Genomic DNA, 21,921 nt, shown 5'->3' with positions numbered 1-21,921 from the left:
CCTGCCTTGCCCACAATCAGGACAAATCTTTGTCACCCGCCAGTCCCACAGCCGCTCAGACCCAACCAAGTAAACACAGAGGCTTATATTGCTTACAAACTGTATGGCCATGACAGGCTTCTTGCTAACTGTTCTTACAGCTTAAATTAATCCATTTCCATAAATCTATACCTTGCCACGTGGCTTGTGGCTTACCAGTGTCTTCACATGCTTCTTGTCATGGTGGCAGTTGGCAATGACTCCTTCTGTCTTCCTGTTCTCTTATTTCTCCTCTCTGTTAGTCCCACCTATACTTCCTGCCTAGCCACGGCCAATCAGTGTTTTATTTACTGACCAATCAGAGCAACTTGACATACAGACCATCCCACAGCACAGCCAAGTACAGACCATCTCAGACACCTGCACTCAGACCGGTGGTCCTGATCATCCTCTATTCGGACCTGCTGGGTAAAGCCACGAGGAACCCGAGAATGGGACATACAGAACATCCCACAGCAGCCACCTCCTGAGCCAGAGCCAGTCCTTGGCGCCTGTGCGTGTTGTCTTCTTTCACCTGGGGTGACCTTTCACAGATTAGTAAAGATTACATCTGGCAAGAACAAAGTACAGCGCAGACTGAGATGTAGTCACTGAGATGACTTGGGGTAAAAGAAAACTGAGCATTGCTCTAGCCATGCAAACTGTAGTTTTCTTTAGTTTGACTTCTCTGTTCTGCGGACTACAGTCAAGGAAGGGTTTAGACTTCTGGCGGCAGGTGTATCATTAAAGAGACTACTAATTTAAAGAGTAGGACGCTTGAGGTATCTCATAGGAAAAAGTGCTCTTGCGATGGTGTGAATCTGGGCGATTTCGCAGTCAGGCTGCTGGAGGCCCCTAGACAATGGTAAAGGGGTCACAGGTGTGTGATGGGGACAACAAAGGAAAGCTGCAGCCTCAAGTCCTTTGCCATGTAAACAGAAGGAGCAAAAGAGTATTTATTTCCCAAACATTCTTGGTCACCTGTTTTTGTTATGCCTTTCAAGATAAACCCAGGAAAGGCATTGCATTTTCTTTCCAGAGACATCCTGAAAGGTCTTGGGGAATTGTTCAGCTGATGAGAGTTGTTTTTCACATTAACAAGCTGAGTGCTCCACTGCACTCTCCTATAAACACAGATATGGCAGGGGTTGTGAGGTTATCACAGGAGACAGGTCTTTCCTGTGGCTGAGTTTTTCTGACATTGGTATTTTACCCCTCTCTTTCTCAAAAGGTGTGAAATCGATCTTTCCTGTTCTATATTTCGGTTTGGCCAATTCTGACAGCATTTGTCTGGTTGTAACCTGTCTGCTACAGTGTGAGATTGTTACCTGAAGAAGCTGGAAAGTGCTGACGTAAAAGGGAAAGGAAGGGCTGCTTTTACTCAGCAGAGCAAATGCAGTGTTCCAGGAGAGATTGACAGGATGCTCTTCAGAAGGATGATTCCCTCGGCCTGAGCCATTGTTGGACTGGGCCAAAGGCTGTGCAAATTTCCTTGGGGGAAAAATCTGCCTTTTATTGCTCTTGTAATAAAGGGACTTTAATTTTTTTATGAGAAACAGAATATTTTTATGACTCATAAAATGTTAGGACCTTATAATAGTTTCTAGGTGATTCTGATGTTGTTGCATCCATTATTCTTTTTCCTATGTGATCTCGCCTTCCAACTTTGCCAGCTGTTTCTAATATATTTGAACAACTTTGACACTTTGCTAACATTTTTAAAACAATTCTACTATTTCATAAATGCCAACCTCATCAATATATTTTTTTATCTCTAAAAGAGCTACACATTGCGTTTTATTAGATTTTATGCTATGTCTGCTGTGTCTTCATGTAAGCTTAACCACACCTCTACAAGGGTAGCACTGTGTTTCTCTTTAGTGATGGAATCATGAGGGAAGACTGCCTTCCTTTAGGTGACCTAGGTAAAACAGACAGAACCCAAACCACAATCCACCTGCAATACAAATTTACTGAGAGATAAAACACTGCAACTAATTAGGCTAATCATAATATAGGTTAAACACATGACATCTGTCAGTGAGCTCAGGATTGTTTTCTTTGAGGACTTAAAAAAGATTTCCTTTTAGTTCTACCACTTGAGAATGACAGTTGTTTCGTTGAATTAGAGAGATGTGGAAATGCAGTGTCTGCATGCCAGGTGCCCTCCTGCACCAGACTATAGATAAGCTACTGCTCTTTTTGGACAGAGCCTTCATTTTGTGTTTAGCATCGGGCTTTGGCTGCATAAGAACTAGTTGTGGATGATCACAAGTGACTTGAAGCTTTATGGCAGGAAGAGTGCAGCTGAGGGTGAGGGCAATGTTGTTCTCAGCTTGTGACATCTCAATCATGTCACCATGGAGCACTTCTGGGTGCTCCTTGCTTTCTGCCTGTCACAGCATTTAACCCCTTCCTGTATGTCTTAAAAAAATACTAGTTCACAGTTGGATTTCAGAGTAGAGGACTGCACCTGTGGTAAGGCGTGACTGCAGCTGAATCACACTGAAATGAGAGGGACGAGGAGGGACGTGGCTAGTCCCTGGTCTTGAAGAACCGCCTACAATAGAATGACCTGGCTTCTTTGACTAGAGTAGCTTCTGGTAAACCAGTGCAGCATCTCAGCATCAGCAGATACGGCTTGGAGAGGAGAGTGCCCAATAACATGTTCTTAGGTGCTTTGTATCCATGTCAGCATCTGAGAACCTCTCCTCATGCCATTGTCAGAGTTACTTAAAACCAAGCTGGAGTCTTTAATCCCAGCACTCGGGAGGCAGAGGCAGGCGGATCTCTGTGAGTTCAAGGCCAGCCTGGTCTACAGAGTGAGTTCCAGGAAAAGGCACAAAGCTACACAGAGAAACCCTGTCTCGAAAAAAAAAAAAACCAAAAAAAAAAAAAAAAGAATCTGTTGGAGATCATAAAGCTTGTAACATTGTAACATTCCATACACTATTTCACGTTTTAGTAATGAAGTTACTAAAGATGTAAAAAAAGGATAAAGTTGAAATCTACTGAGTACAATTTAAATTAATGTTAATAATATATTTAAAAATTTAATTATAGTAATTGAAGTACTTAATTGTTTTACAGCAGTGTTAACAAGTATGCAGTTAAAATAGGTGATATATTCGTTAATAGTCACATAAGCTAATTGAGGCCAAGAGAGGTTTTATAACTTGCCCAAACTGTAATCTGTATATTCAGATTTTATATTCTATGACACCTGATGTTTAAAAAGGAAATAACATCTCCCATCTTCCATTTTTCACAGGGTGGAACTGAAGCTGACCCGGAAGGCAGCCTATATGAGGTTCTTGACTAGCTCTGCCTTCTTCTTCTCAGGGTTCTTTGTAGTCTTTTTATCTGTGCTTCCCTATACAGTCATCAACGGAATCATCCTCCGAAAAATATTCACAACCATTTCATTCTGCATCGTCCTGCGGATGGCAGTCACACGGCAGTTCCCCACTGCTGTGCAGACCTGGTATGATTCTGTTGGAATGATAAGGAAAGTACAGGTAATTTCCATGACTGCATCTTTCTATGATTTTGAAACATTTTAGAATTAGTATAGTGGGAGAACACTCTAAAATGAATTTCTTCGTTTTGGATTTATTAATGGATAAGATGTCCTCTCTTCATTTTCATACATAGTCTCATGAATCTTTACAACAAAAGTCTAATGAAATCCTATGAGATTTTGTAAATCAAAGAAATTTGCAAAAATTGTTTCTGTAATTTCGAATCTCCCACCCAAGTAACCAGTGAATAGATCAGTTCTAGGGAGCTCGTAAATATCCAAAAACATTGAAAAATAGACTTCATCAGGAAGTTATAAAATGTTTCTGCTAATCCTGGAATGCCCACCTTAAACTCTCTAGCATTTTCCTGGATAGCGTGATGGCTGCAAATGGCATTTTGTACTCCAAGATAGCTGCTAGTGATGAAAAGTCCTCAAGCTTCGAGGTGATAAGTAGTAGTTTCTTCAGAGCAAACTGAGTAAGCTTGTGAGAAAAATGTCTCATTATACTTTAAAATATATACGTATTTAACACAGAAAGTAACCCTTATGACAAATAAAATGTAGAATGGTGGGTGAGCTGGTTAGAAAGCGGTCCTCCCATTATTTACCGAGGTAAATGTCTGATGTTGCAAGTGGTGGCAACATGTAATTTTAGCTTCTATATCTGTTCTGTTTGCCTTTGAGAATTTGAATTAGTTGCTAGTGATTAGAAGTAGAGAGAGACCATGTGTACCCTTATGCACGGCGTACATACATGTGTTGAGTGTCTTCTGACAAATTGAGATTGTCTAGTAATTTGTGTCCCCATGGCTGTGGCAGCTGCCATGGAAGGGTGTCTGCCTGGTCCAGCTCATCCCAATCTCAGTCCCTTCTTTTCACCCGTTGCACCCCAAGATTAGATGAACCCGAGTGTGTGACTAGATAAAGTAGTGATACTTAAGATCATAATAGCTCTGTGGTTAATCTTATTTCTCTGCTGATGTCATCATAGGTGGGTGAAAGGATGAGAAGAAAGAGAGAGAGGAGGGCAGAGAGATCAAAAGAGACGTGAGAATAAAACTAAACAGTAACACAAAAAACACCGGAAAGAGGAAAAAAGGGTGGGAAGGAGGAAAGAGAGAGAAGAGAGCAGGCAGGGACCAGTGAAGGTGCCCAGATTTAAGTCCTATGCTCCACTTTCCCTGTGAAGAACGTGGGAGTCACTGATGGAGCCCTTTCTTAGAACACTTCCAAGTAGCTATATGAAATCCTTACACTTTCCCTTCATCTAGAGAAGTGATGATAGTACATTGCTTAAAAAAAAAAAGCACAATTTGTGGTTCTTTTCCTTTGTATTAGCCTTGAACTGAGACATGAGTGAGTAATTGTTAGGGTTCCATTAGAGATTAATATTTCATATAATAATATAAGAAAGAAGCAACTGTGCACTAATATCTAATATATAAAACTAGTTTCATAAATTAATATATCTAAAGAGTATATTTCTACTATGATGAATCCTACTGTTTGGTACATTAACTTTAGGACAATTATAAAGTTATTTTATTAACTAATTTATAATTTAAGACAGTGCAGTGTTAGAGTGTACGAAGATAGAACAATGCATTCTTGTTATTCCAATTCTATGATTAAAAGCTTTTACACTCTTCATTGACTAGGATTTCCTGCAGTATCAAGAATATAAGATACTGGAGTATAACTTAATGACCACAGGTGTGATCATGGAGAATGTAACAGCCTTCTGGGAGGAGGTGAGAATTTCTAAACGTTGTTGATTTTTTAAATATATAAACAATTGAACTTTTTGCTTTTCATTCATCTAAATTTCTACTCAATAAAATGTAAGATTCAAATGATACTATAACTGATAGACCTATAAGGAGGGGTTTTTCTGTTTTATAAAAGTGAAAAGTGAGAAACCAGGATCATAAATGCAACATAAAGGCCCCTCTATTTCTTTAAAGTCATTTAACTGATTTCATATAACAGGCCAGGAAGATGATAGGCTTCAATACTAGGTTTGAATCTTGTCTCTGTCATTCACTTTCCATGTAGTCCAAATCATATTACTCTCAAGTTGTCAAGCCCTTAGTGTCTTCATCCTACGAAGATGATTTACGTGGATTGCCCGTTAGTGCCCTTTTCATGTAGCTGTTCCTCAGTGAAGGTTAACTTCTCTGATCATGACTTCCAAGTCTCCTCTGCCTGTCACTCAGTGTTTATGAGCCATTGAGTCCCCATGAGCAGCTTCCAGCATTTGAGTCTCTGTGGTGTGGGTGAGCTCCCTCAGCTTCAACATCAGTGAACTGATGATATGCAAATACAAATCTCTGGTCCTTGTTTCAATCCTGAATTTCATGCACGCTATTCCAAATATCTTGCATGCTCCTCATACACTTCATATTAATCATTCCCCAAGCTTTACTGTCCCACTTGTTCCAGCATATTCTTCACCTCTTTGGCTGACAACACCTGAGAGGCAAGTCTAGGGTGAGTTACATATCATACTTTGATTAGATAAAATTTATATTTACATATTAGGCAGTTGAGGCTTGAGGCCTCAACTTTAACTAAGGAAGTTACTCAAATAGCTAGGGCAGAGCTAAAATATCAGTCTTGGTTCTCAGACCCCAGAGCCATTTCCAAGTCCCCACACTGCATATTGCTACTTATTTAAGGATACAAATAAAGGGGTAGAGGTGTAACTCAGTGGCTGAGTACTTGCTTAGCATGGACAGTGGGCTGGATTCAATTCCCAGAGCTGAAAAAAAGAAAAGATCAAAAGTAGAAGGAGGAAGAGGGGGAAGAGGAGGAAGAGGAGCAAACTGTTGTTTTAATGTATACAAAAGTATTTCCCATGTGTTACTCATTCCTGCCCTCAACACCTCTCATACAAGGCTGGAGGAATTTTACATATTATTTGGCCCACTTACAGGAGTTTATCTTAAATAACAGGAGCAAAGACAATGACTGCATTTCCTTCTGCATTTCTTTCACAGTATTGATTAAGCTAAAAGCTGAATCATCTAGTAGAAAACTTTTTAGAGTTTATACATTATAATATTGTCTTTCAATTAAACTTAAGAGTGCTCAATGAATGTGAAAGTAATTGGAAGTAGATAATCAAGAAGAAGCAGACCACACATTTTACATTGTTTGTGAAGGTTGTTTTTCATCTTGTAAATTAGACTTTAAATCCAATCAGGAAGTGGTTAGTTACTACCATGATACTTGTGCTATTATTGCACCAACAGGCACGTCAGTAAGACTGATGATTACTTTTCTCCTGTGGTAGTATACATAACACCTTGCAACACTATGAAAACTATTCAGTAGTGATGAAGCTTAATTTCTCCAAGTTCTATTAAATGTGTGGATTCTTCAGGAACAGAATCTGACTATAAAGTTCTGGAGGGCTAGAGGGAGACAGGAGGACGGAGAGACAGACACACAGGAAGTAGAAGGCAGGACATTGAATTTGTGAGTCTTGGTTGAGACAGTAGGAAAAAGGGGGGCTTTGGTGACATCAGCAGAGGAGAAAGGTCAGCTGGGGGCTTTCTCTGCTCCTCTGAACTTGCAGCCTGTCACCCCAGCATATGGCGCCAGGGTCTTTATTGGTAAAATTGAATGATTGAGATTTTGCTAAAAACAGCACCTGACACTTTTTTTTTTTTTTTTAAAGTTTTTAAAGTTGTTACCCTGTGTTGTCTACTTGGGGCATTATAGCTATTTTTTTAAACTTTCTTTCTCTTTAAAATATAGTACTTTTAATTAATTTTGAGAATTTTATACATGTACATAATACACTTCCCTTCCACTCTTCCTCCTAACTCCTCCTAATCAGATTCCCAGTGTTGGATTTTAGAAGTAGTCTGTAATGCTGAAGTACTATTTTTGAAATATATAAATCTCTACATTTGAAATCTAGGTGAAATACAATGTTGCTTCCTTCAGTATTTTTACCTTTTCTTTTATGGGTCTCTCTTGTTTCAAGACATCATCATTCCTTTTAGTGCCATTGTTTGGGTCTCAAGAGGTTTTTCACATGCTGGAGTGTACATTAGTAAGATGAGTGTAGTAGTGAGGAGATACTTGTTTATGTATAAAGTGAGGAAAGAACAATGTTAGGTGCCAGTGGCTCATAAGAAGGAGCAGGTTAACTTCAGGAAAGAGTTTCTTTGGATGTTGAAGACCTAAAAATAGATTCCCTTAAAACTAGACACACAGGCTTCTTTATGATTAATATTTAATGCTTTATTTTGCTTTGAAGACAATATCTCAGGGCTTCCATGGGCAGTGGAGAAGCAAGCTGTTTTTTAAAGGGGATTCCTCTTCACCCCACACATGCTCTTGTACAGGTCAATTCCTTCAAGTCTTCTAGCAACTTCATCATACTTGTAGCCAGTGATAATAAATGTTTTGAGAAAATCTTAAAGGAAAGACCTACCAGTGAGACAGAACAGAAATCAGTTTTGCATTGTAATTTGACTCTCAACTACTTGTGACTGATCATTTATCCATTCTGAGTCAGAGTCTACAGTTTTAAAAGAGGAAGATTATGAAATCGGCCTCATATATTATGCTGAATTAATGTTATGTACCAAGTCTGTAGGAAAAAGAGTATATGTTCTCTTCTTTCTTATAGTCTTGGTACACACACACACACACACACACACACATACACACACACTCTCTCTCTCTCTTTAGCCATTAATAGTATGAAATTAATGATAAGCAGAGGTCTAATAAAGGGAAATTGAGTATCCTCATTAAATATATCTGCTTCTCAAATATTTTGAACCATGCTCTCTAGAAACCACGTGCTTTATAATTGTGTATTATAAAGTAATTTAACCATGTGTGTGTGTTTTTAATGGATTGTGTGCCAGGTGTCCCTTAAACTGACTGCACAGAAAGCTATCTAGTGAACTATCTGAAAACATTTTTATTTCTGATGTGTCTAAATAGGGATTTGGAGAATTATTGGAGAAAGTACAACTAAATGGTGCTGACAGAAAGCTTTCCAATGGTGATAACAACCACAGTTTGGGTCATCTTTGCTTTCTGGGAGAGCCAGTGTTGAAAAACATCAACTTTAATATAGAGAAAGGAGAGATGCTGGCTATTACTGGATCTACTGGAGCGGGAAAGGTACTGTCTTTTTAAATGTTTTGAGAAAGTAGTACATGAGTACTGTATTTACCTAATTCCCATTTCTTTACCCCATTCCTAATACCCCTCCTCACTCCCATTCCAATTCATGACCTGAGTTTCAGTTATTATTATATATGTTGTCCTGGATCAATTTTGTGTTTATGTTTTAATGTTTTTATTTTATGTGCATTGATGTTTTGTCTGTGTGAGGGTGTTGGATCCTCTGGAAGTAAAGTTACAGGCAGTGTGTAAGCTGCCATGTGGGTGCTGGGAATTGAACCCAAGTTTTGTGGAAGAACAGCCAGTGCTCTTAACCACTGAGCCATCTCTCCAGCCCCCCACTTTGTGTTTCTTATATGTACATGTATTTAGAGTTGATCACTTGAGATTGGATGACCTATAAAAGAGCTCATTTTTAGTGAAAATTGATTCTCCCTCTCAGCAACCTTTGTTTGCCTGTAATCATTCATTTAGGGCAGTGGTTATCAACCTGTGGGTCGCAACCCCTCAGAGGGTTATTAAAGGGTTGCAGCATTAGGAAGGTTGAGAACCACTGCATCTACAGTCAACTGGTGATGTCATCATGTAAGACTTGGTTAGGTAACAATATTTTGGATATTTCATAGGTGTAGTGTCTCATGTCTAGAAGATACTTTCTAGAAGCAGACATTCCTGTTTTCTGGCTCTTATATCTTTCATCCCTGCTTCCACAATTTGTCCTGAGCCTTAAGTATAGAGGTTGCATTTTAGATTTATCAATTGAGGCTGAAACTCCTTTGGTCAGTTATTTTCTGCATTTTGACTAGTTGTAGTAGATCTCTGTAGTAGTTTCTATCCATTGCAAAAAGATGAGACTTGGATAAGAGGTGAGATCTACACTTACCTGTGGGTCTAAGGGTAAGTACCTAGAACTCAGTTAGAAATCATAGCAGCTTACAGAAATGACAGTAGTGGGATCTCCTCTAAGGGCTATGACCTCTCCAGCTGTGGGTAGTTAGTAAGGTTTGCAGAACTAGGTATGAATTCTCTCTTAATGAGTTTGTCGTAGGTCCAGTTAGGCAGCTGTTGGTTGTACCCAGGATGCCACTGTTGTACACTGTTGGTCTTATATCTTGCTAGGACAGTCTTTTTTTTTGTCCTTTTATTTCTCATTATTAAGAATTTAATTTAGAATTCATTTCTCCTTTTTATCTAGTTTGCAGTATATGAACTATTTCAGAGAAATTCTTATGTAGACATAGAAATATTTGAGTGTAGTGTTTTCTTAAACTATAAGTTGCTTCAGTAATAGTTTCCTCCAGGTTTTTGGTTTTTCCCATTATTTCTTGTGACTCTTTTTATATGTTTGTATTTTGTATAGAATTTAACTTTGACATACATATAGAGGACTTTCAATAACTATTGATTAAAAAAACTATCCTTTTAAACATTTTTTACTATAGATTTATTTTCAGAGTTGGTCCAAGAAAATAATGGCTAAGATTTGACCTCTGTAGACACAAGGTCTGATATATGCATACACACATATGAATATATGTATGTATATATCAGATTTTTGTTGAATTGACTCAATTTTGCTTATTATATATTATGAAAATATGTCAAGTGGAAAGATATTCAAGAGACTGTTACTCTGTGGCTCTCCTGCTCCCTACCCAGTCCCAAGAACAACCTGTTAGGCTTATGTAAGTGTATAGCCTTTGGAGAGATGGCTCACAAAATCTAATCTACTAGAGGGAAAACTGTCCCCAGATCAAATTTTACCACCAAGAGGCTTTATCATGATGTTTCAGATATGATCTGTCCTACAGATATTGATAGATGCTTGTTCTTTAGTAATTAGATAGCATCTTAAAGGACCAAAGGAACGGACTTTGAGGTGAGGTGAGTACATGCTTCATGATGTTGGGCAACGAGTAGTTGCTGTGGAGACCTATAAAATAGATCCTTGTTCCAGTCAGAGTGCCATTTAGGTGTTTATTAATCCTTTAAATTCTGTTCTGGGACATAGAGGAAGGAAGGGAGGAAAACCGAGAAGAGAAGGAAGGAGGGATGGGGCAGTGCTGTTCTAAAATAGAAATGAAAATAGGAGTTTTGTGTCTATTTTATATTTGTATCTTAAACAGGGAAAGCTGTATTATGAAGAGTTTTATCTGAGATTTTGGATATGAAACACCACAGAAAATTTCTAATTACTGCATATCTTTCTCTCCAATTGTTTTCCCATATGTGACATGGGCCTTTTAAATAAAAGCTTGTTCCTTAGAATGTTATTTTTGCTTGACTTTCTGATATGGAATTGATAGCAATTTCAGTATTAAAAGAAAATGATACACCAGGAGTCTATGTAGCTGGTGTTCTAGAAGACACAGATGACCTACACCAGACAACCTGCTTGGGAGAGGATTACTGTGTTACATAGAATTTTAAAAATGAATTGTCCATGTACTTAAGATCATCACATGACATATGTGTAAAAATAGCTTTGGAATTATGAATTTGTTGAGTGTAGTAGTAATCAACTCTCAGGCATGTCCCAAGCTGCTATGAAGACAGGAAGTTCTGTGTCCACTTCTACTCCGGAGTCTCACAACTCTATCAGGGAGACGACTGCTTGGTAATAATAGGAAGGGAAAATTTAATCATTTGCCTGGGGAAATTCTCATTAAGATGGAAGTATAATATCAATAAACCTTTGTTTAATGATAGTTCTTTTAGTTTATTCCTTAGGTTGTCATAAATATCAAGAACGTTTATCTGAATGTTTTTTTTCTTTCATTCTAATCTCCGTATAAAAGAGGAAGATAGCACTGACTCTGTGTTAGTTTATTGTGGTGAATAAGCACACTCATACAGTTAGGGCACACAGGCAGCACCTAGGCCGGGAGCGCTCAGCAGATGTCCACCGTTTCCGGTCTCCTACCTGCAAACCTCTCCTAGCGGACTTAAGGAGGGTCTCACTCTTTCTGTGACCCTTGGTCCTGAAAGGAGACTTTCACTCTCATTCTGCGTTGCCTTTGTCTCTTTCATCCCCTTTGTATTTTTTGTGCCTAGAAAACTCCCTGGATCACAAAGTACTGAAAACATCGTTAATCAAATGAGTTAATAGACTCTGTAAACATTGGGAGACTTCAGATTAGAATAATTGGAGGTGAGCAAAAGCTAAGTAATTTGATCAAACAACTTAGCAATGATATTTATTTGTAGACATCACTCCTGATGATGATTTTGGGAGAACTGGAAGCTTCAGAGGGAAAAATTAGGCACAGTGGAAGAATTTCATTCTGCTCTCAATTTTCTTGGATTATGCCTGGTACTATTAAAGAAAATATCATCTTTGGTGTTTCCTATGACGAGTACAGATATAAGAGCATCGTTAAAGCTTGCCAACTACAGGAGGTAAGCAAATTTATGAAAAAATGCTGGTTGTATTAGCTACTTTTCTCTTTTTGTAACGAAATACTTTGACAGTGCAACTCAAGAGAGGAAGGGTTTGTTTTACCTTATACTGTTCCAGGAGGTTCTGCTCATTATGACAGAGGGGTGGCAGGGACAGGAGATGGCTGGTCACATTGTCTCCATATTCGGGAAGCAGACAAGAACAGGAACTGGGGTCAGGGCTATAAATCCTCCCTGTCCCACTTCCTCCAGCAAAGCGCCACCTCTTAAAGGTTGCATAACCTTTGCCAGTGGTACCAGTTGGAGATGAGGTGTTCAAACACTTAAGCCCACTGGGGATATTTCACATTCAAATCACTACATTGAGTATGCTCATTAAATCTTAAGACTAACCAAATCACATGTTTAGATCTCTGTTCATTTAATGTACACATATTAAGGATTCCTCTAGGAGTAAGCTATAGTGGGAGGGCCAATGAATATAACCCATGACTCCGCTTGAACATTCATAAATATAGTTTATTTTTTAAAATTATGTTTGGGTTTTGTAAAAATAAAAAATCCTTATGCACTGGACGTGGTACCTCATGCCTGCAATCCCTGTACTCAGGAGACTGAAATATGATCATGAGGTGAATCCAATCTAGCTGTATAATGAGTTCTAGGCCAGTCTGGGTCATATGGTAGTGGTGATCATGCTAAAACAAAAAAGCCAAAACTCTTCATGAATTCAATAGTAGTATTTTGTGTACACTCTGAGATCACAGTGAAAAGAGAGTCTGTCCTATAAAGTATTGGGTTAACATTGAAAAAGATAGCCATGATTTTTCAAAAGTCCTTTTTCATAACTGTGAGCTTGGCACATTCTGGGTTTGTTACCAGATCTGATTCTAGGTGAGCTTTTGTGTTCAGGAACTGGATGGAGTGATAGGTCTTGCCTGGCTTATTTATGGGATGGCAGGGTGGAGGGACTGGTAGTTTCTATCTAGATTTTAGTTTTGTCTTTGAATATGTATTTTCCCAAAGAAATGATTTTACAGGTGGTATTTGAGTCCCCAAAGTCAATCTACAAAAATATATAAAACCCAAATGTAGTATATGTATATTGCTGGTAATAAATATAGCATATGTACATTACTGGTAATAAATATAGCATATGTACATTACTGGTAATAAACTTAGAGCTGTGAGTCTCTCATCCTTGGGACAAGTATTTGCAACATTCTGAACACTGGAAGGTCATTTAGTTGAAGAAGACTGTGTATATTTTAAAAGGTTCATAGTAGAATGCCCTTTATTAATAATGGAGGATTATTATTATTATATTATGAAATATAAATTATATATCAATAAAGCTGTTGAAAATACTAAAGGGAGAAGCAAAACATATTGTTCTTTCTTCCTTTTGTATGGCCATATTAAAATTATTTTAGAATGTATGATTCAGTGTATTTTAGTATATTCACAGGGTTGTACATGATGACCACTGTTATAGCATCTCTAAAAGAAACTCCATTACTCATTAAGAATCAAATTCTATTTTTTAATGTGTGTGCCAACTCTAAGCAACCAACATCTATCTCCATAAATCCTCCTGTGTTTTACATTTTTCATAAAGGGAATCACTCATTAAGTCTTTCATATCTAATGAAAGTTAATTTTTTTATTTATTGAGAATTTCATACAAGTATCCAACGTATTGTTCTCTAATTCACCCCAAACCATATGCCCTTTAACTTCTCTCATACCCCCTCCAACCACTTTGCCCAACCACATCTGTACTCTTTTTGTAACCCTCTGAGTTCAATCAGTGCTGCCAGTGAATGGCCTTTCCCCCTTGCATATACTAACAGCATTAAAGAAATTTTAAAGTAGAAATAATGAGTCTATCTAGAAAACATCTACTAAGTCATTTTGTGCTTTATACAGTATAACAGGAATGATAGAAGCAGCAATATGAATTTAGTTGAAAATGGAAAAAATGAATATTTTAGGACTAAAAAGAAAAAACAGAGACTCTCTGAGTCTGCCTAAGGAAGAGCAGCCTCCAGATGGAGACGAGGGTAATATCCCTGATGAAGTAATTCTCTATAGAATTCTAAGGATCACAAGAAAAGCTTGTGACCTGAAGGGTTCTTTATTAGGAACATTAGAGCTTCAGAAAAAACAGAGAGAAAGTCTGGATTTAAGCAGTAGGAAAATTGGGTCTGATTATTGAGAAGATTAAGTGAGATAGGTGCCCAAGAGAGCACTTGGCACAGAGCCCTTTCAGTAAACACTGAGTTAGTTTTGCTTCTTTTGAAGTGTCGAACAATACCACTACAGAGTAAAACAGGAGGAATGCTTTGAGAGCCAGTGTTATTAGTAAGTGACCACAATAGAGATAAAGTGGATAAGGGAGAGAAGAACCATGAAACCAAACAATAATGAATATGAATTTTGATATTAACAAAACTGGCCATGGAAAAATTATAACAATACATTTTAAGGTTTTTGGCTTGCATGGCATAGTCAGTAAAGTTTGGGTATCTATGGAAGAAATCAAATTATAGCAGTCCTGAAGGTTTGGAATGTGGACACATTGGTTCTCTGCCTAATAAGTATCAGTGAGAGTTGGAATTAGTCATGCTTTTTGTGTTTCTTTTAGATTCATAAAAATTACCCGTGTGGTTCCTTTATGTCAGACAGCCCTGGTTTGATTTCTGATGCTATGATTTTGACCAAAAGCAGCTTAGGGGAGGAAAGGGATTATGTGCTTATACTTCCAGGTCTTCCACAGCTTCTCACTAACGGAATTTAGAGTAAGGAACTCAAGGCAGAAATCTGAAGCAGAAACCAAGAAGGAATGCAATTTTCTCTTTGTCTTGTTAACAGGATTATACTAGCTTGCTTTCTTATATAACCTAGACTACCTGCCGTGAAGTGGCACCGCCACCAGTTAGCAATCAAGAGAAGGTCCTACAGACATCCACAGACCAATTGGTCTGGGCAATCTCCCAGTTGAGATTTCTTTTTCCCGATGATTCTAGGTTGTGTCAAATTGACAGTAAAAACTGACTATTCACTTTAGGAGGGGCATGGTGGGTACCAAATGAAAGCTCAATCATTCCTCACATCAAAGGATTAATAGGATAAATTTTGGGGAAACAAACTTAAGGTTCCAATTTCTGTGTGATATTGCAATTGTTGGGTTTGAGTTGATCGTGGGCTTTGTGCCTACTTGGATAATCCAGGAAGCCCATCTCTAAGAGATGACGTTTTAAAGAATAAGTAAAAAAGATAACATTATAAAAGACTGAACAGAAATTCAGGGTATGAAACCACTTAGTGGAGGTAATTATAAGCATCTTGCTAGAACCAGAGTAAAACTAAAGAGAGTGAATGAGCAGGAATGGAATGGGGAGCGATCTCATGGATACCGGTCTCGAGAATTTTGTCTTGGAGAACATTAAGTACAAGAGTGCTATAAGAACTTTGAAGTTTATCCTTGTTGCTCTGTGATGATGGCAAGCAGAATTAAGGTGGATATTATGTCAAGTTTAGTATGGAAGAAATAGCATGTATTGCAAAATCGTACAAAGCTGGGTCATAAAGTTATACTAAGTTTTTTAATCTCTGCAATATGAAGCTAACATTGCCTATTCTATAGCATTCGTAGAGTCCTCTAGTACATAGAAAGTTCATTATAAATAAAGCACTTCTTGCAAACTATCCATCTGCCTGCCTCCCTCCAATGCTAGAGGTTGAATTCAGGTCCTTGCTTTAGCTCTATCATTAGATATAATGATATTTGTTATACCTCCAAGCCCTCATGAATTCTTTTAACTGTTTTAATGTGTCCCATTTAGTTTCTGAGTGGTTATCTATGTTATGTCTTTTTAAAAAAATCTTTTATTTATTTTTGAGACTTATTTATTATATCATTTCCCTTTCCCCTTTTTTCCCTCCGAACACCACTTATGTACCCCTCCCACCTTGCTCTCATTCAAATTCATGGCCTCTTTTTCTTTAATTGTTGTTGCATATATATGTAAAATAATATATATTCCTAAATATATACAACCTGTTCAGTCCACATCGTATGCTGTTACTTGTAAGTGTGTGTTCAGGGCTGACCATTTGTTGTTGGATAACCAATTGCTGCGCCCTTCCCTAGGAAGACTGCCTTCAGCATTCCTTAGTTGCCTGTAGTTCTTTGTTGAGGGTTGAGGCTCCTGAACTTTTTCCCTTCTACCTTAACATGTCACTGGGGTCACTGCTATTCTTGCTTGTCCCTTTGGTTTGCAAATTACCCTTCTTTTTCTGAGTTGTTTTTTTTTTTAATTTTTAAAGAATCCTTAAGATTCATTAAAATGTTCCTTCTTGTCTATCCTATTGCTTTTTGCAACTGAGTTAGAAGTTTGTAGCTACCTTGTGAAAGCAAAGGCACACAGGATTTTTCTTAAATCACCTTGCTCTTTAAAATGGCAAGTGTAGTATTACAATGAACTAATAAGTATATGCTGTGCTTTTATATTGGTGTGAATGTTTCACATATGTTTTAGTTATCTTAACTACAGAGGAAAGTGCTTGACATGTCAACTCTAAAAATGTTATTTTAATTTATTTTACCTAGTGCACCGATAGAATAGGAAATTCTTACTAGATGACTGTTTTGGGATTGGTTTGAGGTAGCAAGTTGTAAGTGTTTTGCTCACAAAACATTCTGTGAATGTCTCTGTCTCAGAACTTGAGCAGACAGTTCCATGAAAGAACACAATTGCCGGGGACTTGAAATAAGTGCTTGCCTAGCTATAGAGGGAAGCACCGGGGTGTACCTTGTTTGCAGTGCCTCGGGCTTCCAGGTTTATGTCTGTTCTAGAAATACACCATCAGTCGTGTTCAGAAAGAGCTTCAGTATAGTATATAATCCCTATGAAGATTTTACTTTTTAGGCATGTAGGAGTGTTGATCACAGGAACGCAGGATACCTACAGAGTCCTCCATGGTTAAGCAGCTGGCACCAACACAAGAATCCTTCAGCATAATCTCTGGGTGGTCCCTCTTGCCAAATCCAAACATTCATGATCCTGTTTTCATTTTGACTGATGAAGTTGTCCTGTTTCTTAATGTACTGCATCTAGGCTTGGAACTGGAGATGAGGATGGACGATCCTCTTCCTCATGTTTGTGTTTTTGTTCAGCTCTAAGATCTTCAGTGTACCATGTATGTCATGATGCTCAGTGCCATAGGAGTATGCAGGCATGTGTGAGTTTGGAAGGGCAAAGCATGCACAACATATTTCACATAGTTTTCTGATTTCAGTTTGTTGTTGGAAATTATTCACAGATAAGACAGCTGAAGCCTTTATCATGGGGAAGGGCACAGTGGTAGTTTTGTGTTGATAGAATAATTTATAGCATGCAGTCTCAAATGGATAAGTTATGTTGGTATTTTTTACTTTTATCCTCTCTTTGGGAAAATCTCCATGTCCTGCTTTATAAAAACAAATTGAATCTAGATTATAATATAATGGACTTGTAGGTGAATTAAGAGTCACTCACAAAATACTATTCCACATTCTTGTGTCCATTGATGTTTTCTTCATTTCCCCGTATGGGCCTTAGGGATTTCCCTTGTTGCTTAAAGTTTCAGAGCCCAGCACTAGAGACTATGCTAGCTTAAAAAAAAAACAGTGTAATTAAGCTCTAGTCAAATTACATGTTCTTATGAAATTATAGTCCTATTTCAATATCAAGAGAGACAGCTTACACTGTTCTCTTGTCTACTTTCCTATATCACTTTTTATCATAAGCCTCACTTAGCCCCACTGACAGAAGAGAATTCTAGACAGGCCAGTGTTTGGGTAATAAGTGATTGGCCTGTCTTGATTCAGTGACTCACTTTCTTATAAAAGTACCTGGGTTTGGAGAAGTAATTGACTTTTATAATACTGTATGGTGGGGACAAGGGGTGGAGACTGTGCAAAGGAGGTCAGGGGTTTAGGATATATAATCGGTTTTCATGAAATTACTGTGATGCTTTTGAGACCACAAAATGATCCCCAGTGAGCAAGCATCTGCTATGAGAGCCATTACATAAGAGTTGCAGCAAAAATATTTACTATGTAAGCTGAAGAATATGAACTCGGCATGTTTTTCTCTTCCATATTTAACTTGCTAAAGGAAATGCTAAGAAGGAAATTGCCAAGAATTCACACAAATGTATATATATGTATATTAAAAAAAGAAACTTGGGAGAGAAACTGACAAGGAGTAATGAAAAAACCTGGGAGGGAAAGAAGCAGAGAAACAAGGCTGTTCTGAAAAATAAATTCCATTGTAGAGATTCCACATGACTAACTGAATTTGAATTTGACCTCTGGGTCTCCAGGTGGTTCTGCCAAGACTAACCTATGAGAAGGTGAGACTTAACCTTTGAATAGTCAATTTACCAAAGTAGGATAATTCACAGCTCTACAGTTAGAAGTAATGAAAAGATAAAGGTGCCATAGGATTTAGCATTTGCAGTAGCTCAGACATAATAGATATCTAAAGCAGATATTTGGAACACATTGAACTATGTCCCTTTCACCCAGAATAAATCACATTGACTGTACCCTCGACTACCTATAATTTTCTGTTGGTAGGTGGTTAGAGGACACTAGATCTTATTTACTGTAATGTGAAGCCAGGAATACTTTATATAACTACTGAACCAGAACTAAATGGGAATGCCATAGTGTTTTATGGACTTCACTGTTATTTCACTTCATTTGAGTCCTGGAACTTAAGAAGTAAATACTAGCTAATACCTAGGAAAAGAGCATATATGGCAGGACTGTGCTAAGCACTAATACGAACCCATTGAGTTGTCACTTCCAATTTATTTAGTGACAACTTTAGCAAGAGTTTGCAGTCAGGGTGGAAATGGACTGATTTCAGAGTGCAAACTAGGCTTCAGGTCCTAAAAGCCTAAAGTTTCGGGACTACCACCACAACAGTGGCGGTAATTATCAGGTTAACAAATCAGAGTTCTTACGTCTCTAAAACCAAAATAGCCCTGGGATTGCCACTCCTAGTGAGATTTGGTCAGGTCAACAGAACAGTAGTGTATGAACATAATTACAACTGTCTGAGAACAAACTACCCCATGAATAAATAGTGAAATTAGGACATTTAAGCCTGGCCTTCATGTTTAAAACAGAACATTTAACTAAAACAGTAAATTTTCCAAAGATAAAAATCATTTTATGAAATCCTTATGTGTTTTCTGTTTTCAACCTTTTTAAAGGAGTAAGAATATAGATTCAGAATTTTCCATATTTGGGTGGTGAATAATTTTATTATAAACCAAGAAAAGTTTTTAAAATATAATTTTAGGTACAGGATGACCCTCAGAAGTCCCTGGTTAAATTTCCCATCTGCAGCAAGATTTCGACATCTTACTAGACTTGCAACTCTATAGATAGAGATGATCATAGAAGCTTTCCTAGGGAGGGAGTCATTGTGTTTCCTAAAATGAGTGCAAAGCCTTCTCTAGACAGGCTGAATGGACCACCATTTTCATTGTTTAGAAGTAATTCCATAATGTTGGGTAAGTATTTTTTATGATATTGTTTAGCTCTTCTTGGTTCAGATTGATGAATTAAAAAGAAATTGATCTCAGCAACTTTTTGTTGAGTTCCTACTTAAACACAACACTGAGCTAAGCACCCCAGATGTTGCCTGCAGGTAGAGCAAGGAAGTTGTCTATAGTGACATTTTGGCTACAGAAATGTATAGATAAATTTACATATATTCATTCAGTAAACATGAGTATAAGCATTGAACTAATAGTTATACCAAACTCTGGGAATTACATTGATGAGCAAGACAAACTTCTTGTTCTCAGAGTTTTTTATTCTAGAAGAGAGGATGAGCAATTAAAGACTAGCATAGGTTAATACATTCTATGTTTCTTAGCATTTTTACATAAGTAAAGGAAGTAACAATGTGGCCTAAAAGATCATGGAAGTTTTCCCCAAGGAAGTGACATCCAAAGAGAGAGCTGAATGAAGAAGCAGAAGACGATTTCTGAAAGGGAAAGGAATGGACAAGGGCCGAGAACCAAAAGAAGATATTGTACCAGGGAGCTCAAGTCGGTTGTATGTCACTGCACTAAAACTCGAAATAAGTATGGACCCTTTGGCCACTTGGAGAGCTATGTGTATGTAGTGTAGTAAGCATGGGGGTCTGGAAAGGAAGGACTGTGTGATGAGAGGTGAACTGGGAAAGGGTAGTTGTATTCTGAAGAGCCTTATGTGCTACATTCAGGAACTTGGACTTTATGTAAGGTTCATGAGATTCACAGAAGAGTTTTAAATTAGAAGGTAATACCATCAGATTTACCTTTTACAAAGATGTTTTGAGCTATAGTGTGTAATACCCATACTCTAAATACAATGAGCAGCGAAGCTTGTGGCAGGTAGATAACTTTGAAGGTTGTTTTGATGATTCAAATGGCAAATAATGTTGACCTACTAGGTAGGAGGAAGAGAAAGCAAAACATTTCTTGTTATAAAACTGAGTACAGTAGCCACTATTTGATATAGGGGATAAGGAAGTGGGATTAATCAAGATGGTGCCAAGTTTTTACATTTTAAAATAGTTTAAAAAAGAATTTTAAAAGTGTATTAAGGCATAATTTGCACATTTAATTTATATGTATATGCTATGTACAGTGTGATATGAAATACATCTATCAATTATATAGCTGTCATTTGCATTTGTGTAGTGAGAACATTTAGGTTCTACTCTCTACGTCAGGCATCATCAACCACACTTGTAATCTCATTACTAGGACACAGAGGCAGAAGGATTCTCCAGTTTCAAGATCATCCTTGTCTGTGTAGTGAGTTCCAGGCAAGCTAAGGCTACACAGTGATACTTGTTAAAAACAACAAAACAAATAAAAACCACCAAAAAATGAACATCTATTGATTGAGCTATATTCAAGTATATGATGTAGTATTGACTGTAGCCACCATGCTATACAATACTTCCCTGTTCCTCTCTCCTCTCCATGACAAGCTTCTATCGTGGGCAGCCAGGTAGGTGATGGCACTATTTGGGGAGACAAGTTGGTAAGATGAAAGCATTGTGCCTCACGGAAGTCTGAAAGTGATGTGAAACTTTGAAGGGGACCTTGCTGGGGAGGTTGTTGGTTAGAGATGGACATAAGGGAGTCCTCAGCCTATAGGTTATGAATGAAGACACAGAAGTCTACGATGATACCAACACATTAAATATTGACAAAATATTTAATGAGGATACAATATCAATACTTAAGAAATAACAAAGGGAAAGGGACTTAAAGGTAAAGAACACAACAAATGGACAGAAAGTAATATAAACATAAAAGAATGTAGTGCTGGGGAAAGCAAAGAGCAGAGCATGTTTAATAGACATTACTCAGTAATGGCATCTCCTTTGGAAAGATCCAATAAGATGAATAAGAACTCATTAATTTTGTTAGTTCTGTTGCAATGTATACAACTTAATAAGGGCAAAAAGTGGGCAGGGCTTACAAGCAGAATATTTAAAATATCTAAAATAACTGAACATGTAAATATTATTGAAGCTCGTTCATAATTAAGAAAATGAGCATGGCTGAGTGGCAGTAGGAGGCAGTCCAAGGAGAAGGAGTAACCGAAGGCTCAGTACAGAAGAGTATAGATGACTTACAATAAGAAGACCAAATCCATAGAGCATGTTGAGTCTGAGACCAGGAAGTGATGGGTCTCCAATTCCTTCAGAGAATTAAGAGAACAAATCTAAGATACTACATGTGAAATATAAGATTGTAGT

At 37.7% G+C, this 21,921-nt stretch overlaps 1 protein-coding gene across 1 annotated transcript in view; it reads left to right on the top strand.

Moving 5' to 3' along the window:
* Cftr (CF transmembrane conductance regulator) overlaps window positions 1-21,921 on the top strand; it is a 147,119-nt gene that overhangs the window by 53,552 nt on the left and 71,646 nt on the right. Inside the window, 4 exon segments of the mRNA XM_028871755.2 lie at window positions 3,290-3,536; window positions 5,200-5,292; window positions 8,510-8,692; window positions 11,903-12,094. Of these exon segments, the coding sequence (XP_028727588.1) occupies window positions 3,290-3,536; window positions 5,200-5,292; window positions 8,510-8,692; window positions 11,903-12,094 (715 nt within the window).

The sequence above is a fragment of the Peromyscus leucopus genome, chromosome 3 (genome assembly GCF_004664715.2).
Source record: "Peromyscus leucopus breed LL Stock chromosome 3, UCI_PerLeu_2.1, whole genome shotgun sequence".
Classification (NCBI taxonomy): Eukaryota; Metazoa; Chordata; class Mammalia; order Rodentia; family Cricetidae; genus Peromyscus; species Peromyscus leucopus.
This window is presented reverse-complemented; position numbering and strand designations above follow the sequence as displayed.